This window comes from Botryllus schlosseri, chromosome 11 (genome assembly GCF_051294905.1).
Source record: "Botryllus schlosseri isolate E-star chromosome 11, Bs_hap1, whole genome shotgun sequence".
Lineage (NCBI taxonomy): Eukaryota > Metazoa > Chordata > Ascidiacea > Stolidobranchia > Styelidae > Botryllus > Botryllus schlosseri.
The window spans coordinates 17,545,254-17,558,237 of NC_137246.1; the positions used below are offsets into that span (position 1 = coordinate 17,545,254).

A 12,984-nucleotide genomic window follows, 5' to 3' on the forward strand; every position below is an offset into this window, starting at 1 on the left:
TAGTTTTTATCAATATCGCTTATTCGCTACTAATAACAGTGATTGATGGTACATAAAAATCCTATTTTAGTTATTATTAGGGCAAGTTTTTGCAACTATTGCAAGCTTCCTAATTACTCGGAAGTTATGTAGCATGGTGTTTTAAGCTGTTTGGAGGAATCCCATAGTGCAACTTTTTGCAACATTTCTCCATTTTTTCAGACAATTTTTTTCAACTTTATCGGTATTTCATGCAACTTTTTCCGATTTTTCATGTAAATTTTTGCAAGATTATTTTTCGATTTTTCATGCATCTTACTTTTTACTGGAAATATTTGGCACTATGTGAATAGATCGCTCGATTATTTCACAGTCGTTCAAATTTGAGGTCCTTTCTGATTTGACGTATATTCAGGCTAGATCGCCGAAAATTATATTTTCACTGGGTAAATTTTTTCAGGCTTTCGATTTTGTCGAAGTCGGCAATATTGAGTTTTGCTACAGTGACTTGGATATGGATCGATTTCAGTATCTCATACCCTCATGATTTCAACGAACTTGTCCATAAATACAACTGTAGTGTAACTTTTGTGAAAAATAAATGCAACTTTTGTAAAAAAAATGATGCAGCTTTCGTCGGATTTGACTGCAACAAAAACTTGCACTAGTTATTATTTGTAATTTAAAGATACCTTTGAAAGCAATTGTTTTCAATTGTTTTCTGGTGTGACGCCAGGGCTTAAAAAAACAATAAAAAACATGTTTTAAACAAGGTCTTTGTTTCAAACATGTTTTTTTTAAATTGATTTTTGTTTTGAAACACAATCCCAAGGATCGGTCTATTCTATATCTCTTCGTGCAGTGTATTTGATTGCTAGTAAATCCGTATCTGGAGTGTCAGCGGTCGAAACACCAATGTTCTTATGGTCTCATGACATGCCTGTAGCCTACATTCTTGTCCGATATGTGGGATTCATGATTTTGGGATACAGCTATGATGTCAACGCCTGCCTTTTCCAACGACATGTCGTGTTGTTTTTACCGTAATTACGGGAGAGGCATTGTTATATTGACCGGGCTGAGGCTTACGTCTCGTGTTCCGGTTTTGTTCGACCTTTTGTATCATGGTAATAACCCTTTAATCACAGCTCGCACTGACTATGCTCCGTAGCAATAACAATATCATTCATCCGACATGTACGGTTGTACGCGCGCTACTGGCAACGCCCCCGATTGTTATTATACACACGGGACGGGTCAAAAGTGTAGTATGACTTCATATTTTGGCAACAGTTAAGCTAGATAGCATAAATGGATATGGGCGGTTATCTGTTGAGTTTGCGATACAATAGATTATCGAATCTTCAGTAAGATATTCTAGCTAGGCCGGTTAAAAGCGGATATGGTTTTGAACTACATGCAGCTTCTCCAGCCAAAGAACTAATAGCCATCAGTTAACCCTGAATTATAACCGAATGTGGCCTGGTGACGACGTACATCCCCATACTTTTAGGGCGGTTTTTGAAGCAGCCTTTATTCATTTACTTGCCTACTGGTCGCAGTGTCAATTCTTAAATGATATACAATACATGTTTCTTTATTGCCCCTAGAAGGCAGATATATAGCCTATGTACGCTATATACTACAAGGACCATCTTCATAACCTGTCCAACCCAATGTTCATTTCATACCTATATATTCTCTGGTTCCACCGACAAGATAGCGTAATAGTGGAGGTCTGGCTTCTTTTGATCGGTAGGTCGTGGCTCGAGGGTAGCTGTAGCGGTAGCTTCTCCGCTTGGCGCTCAGCATATCTGGGATAGCATGGAGGGGTGGGGCAAGACTTACAAAGCCTTGCAAGACAATATCTGCACTTTCCTTGTCCAATGTCCAGCGGCATATGCATATCATGCATACCACGGATGCATGATATGCACATTTACAATGTACATTGTACATAATGTGTCGGTGTATATACGCCGCTAAAACATTAAGAACAAAAATAAATAATGTCCTATTCTCCTATTCTATTCCACAAATCTACCATGGCTGACAGTTAGTCGCCTACGTATGTCCTATGAATGTCTCTATTGGAGATTTATTGCTCGTATTGCTCAATCGCACACACCGTGTGTATAATGGTTAATGAATGATATTTATGGTCCGTTGTGTGAGATTGATCCTGGACTCCGAAGAGCAGCCCTACAATATCGGGCGCAAGCGAACTCAAAGTGACCTCAGATCCAGGGAAATGTTAGCAACGATCGAGTTACTCTGTCATCTATGATAAGACACGCGCTCTAGTAATATTTGTATTACTCATGTTATGAATTGCACCAGGCGCATTTTCATTTGTTGACTTTCACAGAGAAAATGGCATATTTTGGAGACAGCACCATGAAAGAAAGTGAGGCAACAGTTATATCAAGGCCGTGTTATTTTTGGCATTTCGGGAGCCAAATGCCAAAACTACCAAAATTAAAAAATTTAAAATGCCAAAAATAAGACTTTTTCAAAATATAGATTTTTATGAAAGATTTTGATACGAATGTCAACAAGAATTGGCGAGAGTTTTTAAGAAGCGACAAAACAAGTGTGTGAAGCAGAATTCTCAAATTAGGGTCCATGAATCCTTCGGGGGTCCGCAGACTATATCCTAGGGGTCCATGAAACGTGAATGAAAAGGTCAAAAAGTACAGTGAATAAATCCGGAATTACGGCCTATCTGTGGATTGATCAATCCAGAGATTTGGACCCTTATGAATTGTTATCATAAAGTATTGTGACCCGTGTGAATGCCCGTAATGTTGCAAGCATGGTATTCGACTATTGCGAATAGATATTGCATAAGCACTTGGTTTTGTTTTGAAGAAATTTGGTCTTCAACATCGTTTTCAATCAGGATTTAAATAACGCGGCCTGGTAGTTTTTGTTGTTGTTGTTTATTAAACAGAAATAATGGCGCTTATCGCCTGACGGCCTTTTGCGCCACGGTCAATAACATTGTACACGAATAATGACGAACTAACGGAATAAAGTGGATACAGTCAGATCGTAACGGAAGCGGTTTCACAAGACACGGCGTGGTTATATCCTTGTGGAAATGTAGTATATTGAAATATAACTTTGCGACGTCACAGGCCCGTGTTTACTGAGAATCTCTATTAGTGTTAGTGTTCACACGAACCAGAAACTTTCGCGGGCTCACAACATACCTACTTGGTTGGACTTTTTCACCATGCCGCGCTCATGCGATATCCAGTCGAAAACAATCGTCTTCTGGATCTTTTAATTCATTTTCAGTAACGAATGGATAAGTCCGCCAGAAAGGGCATCAGATAATTTCAAGTCAAACCAATAGGCGAAACAAAATATTCACATGCAATGACGGAATCTGTTGAGATAGCCAGAACTGCCCCTGTGTACAAGCGGCCAATATCTAGGGGCCCTGTACGAATATCAACGAGAGGTGCAATATCAATGAGAGAACTAAGAATCATACCAAGGAGGGTAAGTTGTTTATTATTTGTAGTTTCCTATACATTTCTAGTAACAAGATGAGGATGTCAAAGTATTCATTGCTGGCACCCATGTACAAGTAAAAGAACGGAGTAAATTTTTTCTCCATTACAACTGGAAATAGTGATATTCAATGTTTCTCAAAACAGCGCTGTATAGCGGGAGTTGAGATTCGATAAATTTTCTCTTGGTGGTTTTGGGGAAACACATACTAGCTGGAGTCAGCGTTTGTTAAAGTGCTCCGACCCCTTCTCCGACTACCTTAAAATCGAACCGAATGTTCTCATATCGTACAAAGAAGTGCTGTAGCAGTTGCAGAAGTTTTTCACGTAGTGAACCTTCCCATTTATGTATAATTCTTTCTGTGAGCACATTGGTAAATAATAACTGAATAGTATATTCATATTGAAATGAACCCGGATATTTTCGGCTGACATTCGTCAGGGGTAATCGTCAGCAACTGGTAGATAATTCAAAAGAACATCCGGGGTCTACGATACTTAAGTATGTATTAAGTATCGTAGGCCCCGGAACATCATATATGAACAATCGTAGCACAAAATATGACGTCACCAGCATGAAATGTCGAATACGAGAGCGTTCAATGTATTTGGAATAGGAACTGGAGTCGAAGTCCGTGGGTCTAAAAGTATCAGGAGTCGGGGTCGGTATATTGAAAATGTCTGAAGTCGTAGTCGGAATTAGAGTCGGTGGTAAAATGAACCGACTCCGGGGCCCTGTGACGAAACTATTTCAAGTAAAAGTACAAAACGAAGGTTCAAATAAGTGCCCACGGTTGTAGTTCGAAGAGGTGAATTGGGATAAGGCATCACAGACTTTTGTTACTCAATACCGATGTCAGTTGTCAAAATTCCAAGATCCACAAGGCAGAATGACTGACGAAGATAACAAGGTGCGAGTATCTTCTTAGTGATGGACGTTTTCCTATCAGCCAAAGTAACAAGACTATCGAGAGACATCTCCACAACTACTCTATTACTATTGCTGCGGGGTTGGAATGCAATTAAAAATACCTACTCTGTGTAGATTTGCGCACGCCCGTTCGTATAATATGATATCTTTCAATCCGATATTTTATGGCCCGCCCAAATACACACATCCCGGTTGCGCGAAATATGCTCTTTGGATTACCGTCATTCAACAACGGAATACTATTTACCGTTACTCGCTGGTCTATTGTTTGGCAGGTAGACAAGCGTGCCACAGCAAGATGTAGGGTAAATACATCTTTATTAAAGACGTATCAGCGACTGTTGAGAGCGTCTCAGCGAGTCTCGAGTATAGCTGGCGTATCAAGGATAAGCACTGCAGCTGTCAACAGGCCCACGAAATTCAATAAAATCATGGAATACAGTGAGATCAATATGGCTGAGCAATTGAACATTTCAAATCAATCTAATTTTGCTACACCCGTGGCCAGATTAAGCCACTTTTGTACAGCTTAGTAAGCACAACAACAGACGCTATACATTCATACAGTTATACAGTATGATATGGCGCACCATAAATGTTCAAGCTTGTTTCTAGTTTTTGTTCACGATGTTTGGCCAAATTCAGAATATTTAATTATAGTTTTTCTTACTGATGTTTTATCAGAAGATATGAATGCCGAAAGGAAGAAGTCCAATGTTCTAAGTCGAATGCATAGGGCTACCTTATCTGAAGGAACTATACCCCTAAGGCGGGAATACAGCACCTATGCAAGGGTAAGATCAGACAGTATATACAATGTACATCAGATCTCGTTGAGCATACGATGCGATCTTGATGAGCAGTGAGCACGGGTGGGCTGCATAATTCGCATGTATATAGAATTGCGAGATGAGTGTGAGCCATGTTAATATAATGTGTGATGAAATACCTCCACATGATTGCATTCCGACTTTATCCATATAGTTATTCCAGTCGCCTAGATGCTACTATATGTGGGCGAGTAACCGTACCACCGTACCACCGAACCATTGATGGTGAGTCCAGAGAAATACCCGATCAAGGACCAAACCAAGGATGAGAACCGAAATAGCGAGGAAACAGAGAAAGAAAGCTAAAGTTTAAACACTGGCATTAGGCTGAGGGGGTCGCCAGATTGAGAGACCGTATACTTGGTCATTTCGACATCCTCCCTCTGTTCATTGCATCGCATCGTAATTTGAGCGTGGGTGAAAATAATATAGAACCGCCGATTATGCCATATTCAGAAATTTGGATTTCCTGATTGTTGATATATGTCGATAGACCCCTGATCAATCCAATCGGCACACTGGTGTGCCGCGACACAATGGTTGAGAACGACTGCGTTAGTGTATGGTAGGCTAATATACACGCTAAAAACTCTGCCGATTGCAGATTTGGGGAGTCGATGCCAACAATTCCCTTACGCAACGATAACTTTCTATTTGCACAAGCGTTGGTTGAGTTACGCTTTGACACCATATATTTGGTCTCCGTCATGCATATATATTCACTTAACATGATTTACATGCAACGATACCCACAACTACATTCACTGCAGCAGTCATTCCAAAGGCTGGTCTAGAGATGTTGTTGCAATCCAATAGTCAATTTCCCTTTCCATTCAGGGTAGACGAAGTCCAAATCCGAACTACGACCCTCCTGTAAGTGGAAGGGAATGGTGGAGAGTAACGTTGAAGGTACGCTCCCACGGCTTTGAAGATCGTGTATAGCCTTCATTTCATGATATTCAATGCTTATTCAGGATACTCCAATTCCGGGAAGATATGATCATCGCGACTTTCTAGAGGAAAAGGAATTGAACACAATAAAACCGCGCTATAACTTCAAGGTAGCATATATAGAGAAAAATTCAATCACAAGGGCTCTAAACCAGGGATATATGTACCTCTGGGACATACGAAGCACCAACGCAGGCGGTACGACATACAGTGTGAAATTGCTCGTTGGTGAATTAGTGAATTGGTGATTCGTGTCATGTAAAGCTTACCAAACTGTTTTAATGCATGCATTCAAGTTATAAATACATATGCATTGATTTTAATCAGTATTATTAAAACTTTATTTACTTGCGTCGGCCATTCCAAACAGGGGTACGAGAAAATTTCATAAAAACTCAAGGGGTACGAGCGCTAAAATGGTTAAGAAACTCTGGTCCTTTGTATTTTCTTCTCGTTCTATTCATTAACGGTAGCATGATAACCATAATTATGACCATCTTATGGTCGGTATCTAATTCCGCGACCCATCTCCAAATTTAGTAGCTGAGCTAGAAAAAGGAGGCAGTACCTTCCCCAAGACCTATTCACGTCCTATAAAGGAAAACTCATAAAAAAAGGGCCAGCACCTTTAAAACGGCGCCTTGGACGCTTTAAATATCAGTGTTTTAAATGCATTTTCATAAAAAAAAATACAATCATGCATATATATTTGACGATAGCATGCAGAAACGCACAAATCGGTTTCAACTGTGCCAGCCCCAGGTAAATGTGCAAGTCATATCCCAATTTTTTACGGAAAAATTTCGAAGATTTGTACTGAATATGGCAATGAATGTCAGATGACATATATCATGGCGGTCGAAAATGGTGCATGCGTGACGCGAACGCTATATTGTTATTATGAACTTACTCGTGATTCACGACGAAATCGTAAATTAGTCAAATCAGAAATTGCCCCAACAGCAGCAATAGCCTATTGACTCGTGTATTTCCATTTTGCCGTTTTGTAGCCTGCATGTTATTAGAATATCTTACATTGAGACGCAAATAAACATACACCACCAGAAACCATACAAAAAGACGGTTGGCGTGATTAGGAAAGATAATCATGTTTCTATTTCCATAGTCTTTATACATAGTTGTAGCTTCTCCATTCGCATTGCGACCCGCGAGGTTTTCCTTATTCTTCAATGCCCTGCTAGCATTCTTGGTCGATCCTGATACCGAGGCTCGATGCATGCAACGGGTATAAGCACTCCAGCACCAGGCATAGTGAAGTTTTTTTTTCCACTAAACGATATGACGTTTACACCGTTGTGCGTACCCAGCATTTTCGACACTAACGTGGCGTGTCAGTATGGAAATACTCGATATGATGCTGCAAAATTTCCCATCACCTCTCCACAGGGTGAAGGAAGAAAAAAGAAACCAGGTGTGATAAGAGATGGCGGGACTCTACTACCTGGAGCTTATGACTATCAAGATTTCATTTATAATATCGAGAAGTTGCCTTTGACATACACATTTAAAGACTCTGGTCGTACTAGAGACCTGCCCGGATTGAGGGACAAAGACGTGACCGCAGCTCCCTGCCAGTACGAAACGGCAAGCAAACCAGTGAAAAAGATGCCTTCGTGGTAATTCAAATTTCGTATAGTCCTCCGAAAACCGCACCAAATTTTCCAACTTTGCATTTTAGGCACGGATCCTTTCGATCGCAATCCCACCGCTTCCCGACCAAGTATTTCGTGCCGGTAGGTCTATTACAGTGTATGAGTTGGCAACGCGTGCTGTTTTTCATGTTCCAAGCTGCAAATTCCTAACGCCCCTGAGATTGTTCCGCGATACTTGCTGAGCACAAAAGAATTGTTTTTTCATTACTTTTTTTTTTCTTTCCGGAAAATGCTTGATTTACAGCGACTAACGTAGCATATAGTACAACTTTACGCAGATACCGCTGATTATCATATATCAAATTGGGCTTCGTTGATAATTGCTCATAAATTTAGGCATAGTGCGACGCAACGTCTAAAGTTAATGATATTATACATCAATGTGTATGCCATGTAATTATTTCTATGCGTCTATAACACTTTAATGGTTTTCCGATGCTCCACCTATCTAGACATCACACGGCCCCGTCTCCCTTCTCTCTTCGCAAAAAGATGATCGACTTTTGTATCATCTGTGCATCATTTGTGTATAATTGTAAATGTACAAACAGAAGCTCAAGTGCAAAATACCATATTTTTACCCGGTGTCGATATAATCAACCACCGTATGTCGATTCGTTACTTCACATATCCATTTTTAATGACGCTACGTGCTTTCATCATGAACAGAAAACCGGTCCCCCGCCCGGGTATTATGATCCGGAGAATTTAGAAACGAAGAGAGCAATATCTTCGAGCTTTGTGTCCAGAACTCCAAGGTTCTCTACTTCCCAAACGGTGAGCGTATAATCTGTCTAACCACTTAAAGGCAGACATATTTATCCCTCCGTAATCGTGTAGTCGGTAGGTATTCGGTCTTTGTAGTTCTATTAAGATTGAGAGCCATTGTTCAATCATAATCGTGTCTCTATGTCGTAGAAGGAAAACGACAAGCACTCCCTGCTGGGATTGAAACTTTTTTGTATCGTTCAAGTCGAACCTATCACTGATAGTTAAACAGACGCTCGGTTATGTTTACAAGAAGGAATGTTGTGAAACCATGAAAGGTTCTGGTTCGTGTGAATGCGAACCTTTTTGAAAAGTTCAATGTGAAAGCGAACATGAATACGAACCTATGACGTCATATTGCTAATTCCAACCCTCCATTCCAGTAAAGTAATATATTTATGCACGTACAATGCAGTGTTGGGATGACTCGAGTCATGACTTGACTCGAGTCAGACTCGAGTCAACTTTTTTGTATGACTTGACTTGACTCGAGTCACTTTGCCAAAATGACTTGACTTGACTTGACTCGGCGCTTCAAAAATGTGGATTGACTCGTGACTCGGAGCAAAATTCACGAGTCAATTTCAAGTCATCAAGTTAACTGGCTCGATCAAATATCTGTGTCTTGTGTATGTTCGGATTGTTTGCGATAAGCCGATGTCACTTGTTAGAATAACCACTCATTCACTGATTGTACGTTTCATTGATCCTTCATTGTTACATCACAAATAAATTGACGGTAAGCGAAATTATCACAGCTCACGTTGTAGTAATAGTAGAATAATCTAATTCTAATAGCAACGCATCTATAATTCTTAGACGGCTCACGTTTACCAACTCTATTGCGTGATTTAAATCGAACGAATATAGTTTATGCGTTTATAAGCTTACGGATGTGTAGATGGATGGGTAGTGTATTGTACGATATCCATTTGTTTCAACTTCCCGAGGCTTCGAATTCGATCTTCAACTTTGGATGATAATAACAGACTGAAGCATGGAGCTATACAGATACTCACGTATTTTATTACCAGTTCTACATATGCGTGAGTGACTCAACACCTTTTGACATGTATTCAACTTCAAATTTGCTATTTCATTCAGGATAAATAGCCAATTAATATGTACTTCACGCAGCGAGCAAAATGTAATGACTTTGAATCATCACTCATGCTTCGAAAGTTCAAATTGACTTGAATTGTGACTTGACTCGTGACTTGACTTGACTTGACTCGACTTGACTCGAGTCACCTCCAAAAAACGAGTGACTTGACTTGACTCGAGTCACCTTCGAAAATCGATTGACTTGACTTGACTCGAGTCAAAATGTGCAATGACTCGAGATGACTCGTGACTCGAAGGTAGTGACTTGATCCCAACACTGGTACAATGTACGTACATACGCGATACCTAACGCCGAGTCACATCATATCACTACGCTGCAGTACAGGCTGACTTTTCAACTATCCCCTCCCCATATATCAACTGGAATAATCAAATGCTCTACTAATTCGGTAGAATCAATACCTTCCGTGGCTTTGCCAACGATCTCGACGAGCACTCGCAAGGTTAGATCGGACAATACATTCTTAAGCCTATTGCTACATTGAAATTGATCAGAGAAAAACCCGGTTTCCATACTTGCTACATTACCTCATAAACAATTTATACAGTAGCCAACACCCCCATCGGACGGATTTGGTTTTTATGATACAATAAACAAACCAAATCAAGATAGATCCCGTACGCCTGCTAAATTTTTTACATTTGACAATGATGCATTCTTTATGTCAATTTGTCAATAATTTATTGGTTTAGTAAGCTCAATTCGCTGACTGTAGCTACAAGTAGTGTATTTCGTTCTTGATGTTGTGTGATTGCGGGGCAAGCTCACAGAAGAGTCACTAATGCATCTCAAATGGAAAGCTGGATATTTCGAGCAAACTTTTCTAATAAGCAAGTAATAGTTCGGAAATTGGCAAGGTGCATGCTCATTGCTCATTTAGTGCTGAGTTTCTTTTTATGCTGTCAGCGCCATAAAGAGTCCGAAGTTGAAATGGAAATAATTATAATGACGTGAAAAATCCCAATAAATAAAAAAGGCTTAAAGTGTAGAACCAATTAATACTCGTTTGCGAACGCGAACCTCCAAATTTCTGAGGTTCGAACGCAAACGCGAACATTACGTTCGCACCATCTCTTCTTACAAGGTAAACTCGAATTGAAACGTTGCTGCTTTTCAACAAGTATATATAACCACAACCACACAATGGAACCTATACGGAAACGATTAAGATTTGAAAATTTCATGCTCTTCATTTGAAATATCAAATCATTACAAGTAAGCGGTGCCGATCTGATATAAGTCGTGAATATAAATCAGCTTTTCTTGGAATATCAGCTGTTCTTCAGCGGCTTGGAATACCCGTATTATGTGGATTGCCGGCATACGTGCGTACATCCCGAGAGGCAGTAATTTTTATGGTATAATTTCATATTCAATTTTTTTCTTTATTTATCCGATGTTCCTACTTGGAGAGGGCACCCATTGTTATTTCGCCATTCTTTACTCACGGTTTGAATCTGCCGGTAGGTACCCGTTCCCGGTTATCTACACACAAAGTAATATTTTATCGGTGAAAATTTAGTTTCAATATATTCATTCCCGGCGTTGTAGTCTCGAAAGCTCGATGGTCCGAAACTCCACATCGATGGGGACAAAGCTCCGCAAGATAGCTTTGGCCACGAATACAAACTTATTTATATAACGTGTAACTGGAATCATTTTCTTGTCAGTTCGTGTCAGTCATCTGCTGTTACGGCGTCATAATAAGAGGTACTTGAATGCTCAAATCGACTTGAAGGTTTACACTCGACTCGGAGTCGAATTACTCCGGTACTAGACTTTTCGCAGCACTACTTATTGTAAGGATACATAAGCACTAAGCAGCAGGCCTGAGAGTTGAGACCATGACCTCTAATGAAAGGAAGGAATTTTCTCGATATCAGACTATCATACCAAATCACATTTCAACAAAACCGAATTCAACAGCGAGACCCTCGATCTGTATAGTAAGCTACCCATCATGTGTATATATGTTCGTAAACATGTTGTTTTTCTTCTGCCTTCAGAAAGTACCTGGGCCCGGATCTTACGCTGCAACATACCAGACCCCTCAAGCGAGTACACTGATTAAAATGGGAAGGATGCACGGCCTGTTTTTCAGAAATGCCTTTGAGATATAACTTTCTTGTATTTAGCATGACTGCCATTTCAGCGATTCTGCCATCGTTATATGCCGTTTGAGATTATGTGGTATGCAAGTTTTTGTAACAATGCCGTCTTATGTGCTTGATGCTTCTACTGAACGAATAAGTCACATTCCTAATTCGAGGCGTATATTGCAATGGGTATTTAGAAGTTCATGATCACAGCACCAGATGTGTTAAGAAGAACCGTATGTAACGTTCGAAACTATGCATAAGCGGTCACATGCCAGCCAGCCGCAGCGGCCAAGAGTTAGTCCCTCATGATATCGATATTTGCGAACAATAGCGATCGCAAGAATAAAAGAAGCTGAGCGAATCATGGAAAATTTGATGGGCCGAAACGTAGACTACACTACCGCATATCTGAGGGAAAGTCGGGTTATCTCGTTTTGACGTATAGGTCTAATCATTTTCGAATGCATGTAGGCAGACCTTTAAAATATGTCGAGCAAGCCCTTTTACAGTGGGGTGATGCTGCGATTCTATGTAAGCGAAGCGAAATACGTTGAGGTGTAATTTGCAGCCACTAATATATTCAAATGGGCTGGATGCATTGCCCATCGATAAAGCATAGTAGCTGGGACGTCAAAGGCATTTCAAGCGCGCTCCCCATCAGTTTACTGAACGACTTCTATGGGCATTGGGCATGATATACATGACATACAGATATAGCTAAACAATTGCAACACTCTATCAATGTTGAATATGTTTGAGTATAGGCCTACATATTTATAGAATTACTTATTCAAATTACAAATAGAACAGCCGCAAGGTAAATCTATATTCTTATTGTTCAGTTTTAAATTAGTTACTTTATGACGGCCACATAATTCAAACAATCAAGAAGAAAACTATGCAAAGGACAATTATATCCGTATGATCCAAAAAATTTTCAACCTTACGCCATGTTACTAACTTTATTCAAAATTGTTTGTGTTATAGTTCTGAGGGATTCAAGTATAGCTCAAAGCAATACTTGGGAGCTATTAAGAGCACGTGCATCGGATGTATTTTTTTTAGAAATATATGATCTATGATTCTAGTTAGTGTCACACGTGGCA

The 12,984-nt window shown here is 39.9% G+C and overlaps 1 protein-coding gene across 2 annotated transcripts; it reads left to right on the plus strand.

The window, feature by feature from the left end:
- Window positions 1–1,283: 1,283 nt before the first annotated feature.
- On the plus strand, window positions 1,284–12,042 carry LOC145450331 (protein STPG4-like). 2 transcript variants are annotated; one of them, XM_080328844.1, is made up of 7 exons: window positions 1,284–3,489; window positions 6,099–6,170; window positions 6,236–6,322; window positions 7,620–7,849; window positions 7,912–7,966; window positions 8,555–8,662; window positions 11,786–12,042. In XM_080328844.1, exons 1-7 carry the CDS (start codon window positions 3,364–3,366, stop codon window positions 11,897–11,899), a joined length of 792 nt encoding a protein of 263 aa, XP_080184970.1. In that variant the 5' UTR covers window positions 1,284–3,363; the 3' UTR covers window positions 11,900–12,042. The 2 variants fall into 2 exon arrangements, with proteins under 2 accessions (XP_080184970.1, XP_080184969.1); XM_080328843.1 differs by lacking the exon at window positions 1,284–3,489 and adding an exon at window positions 3,559–5,225.
- Window positions 12,043–12,984: the final 942 nt, after the last annotated feature.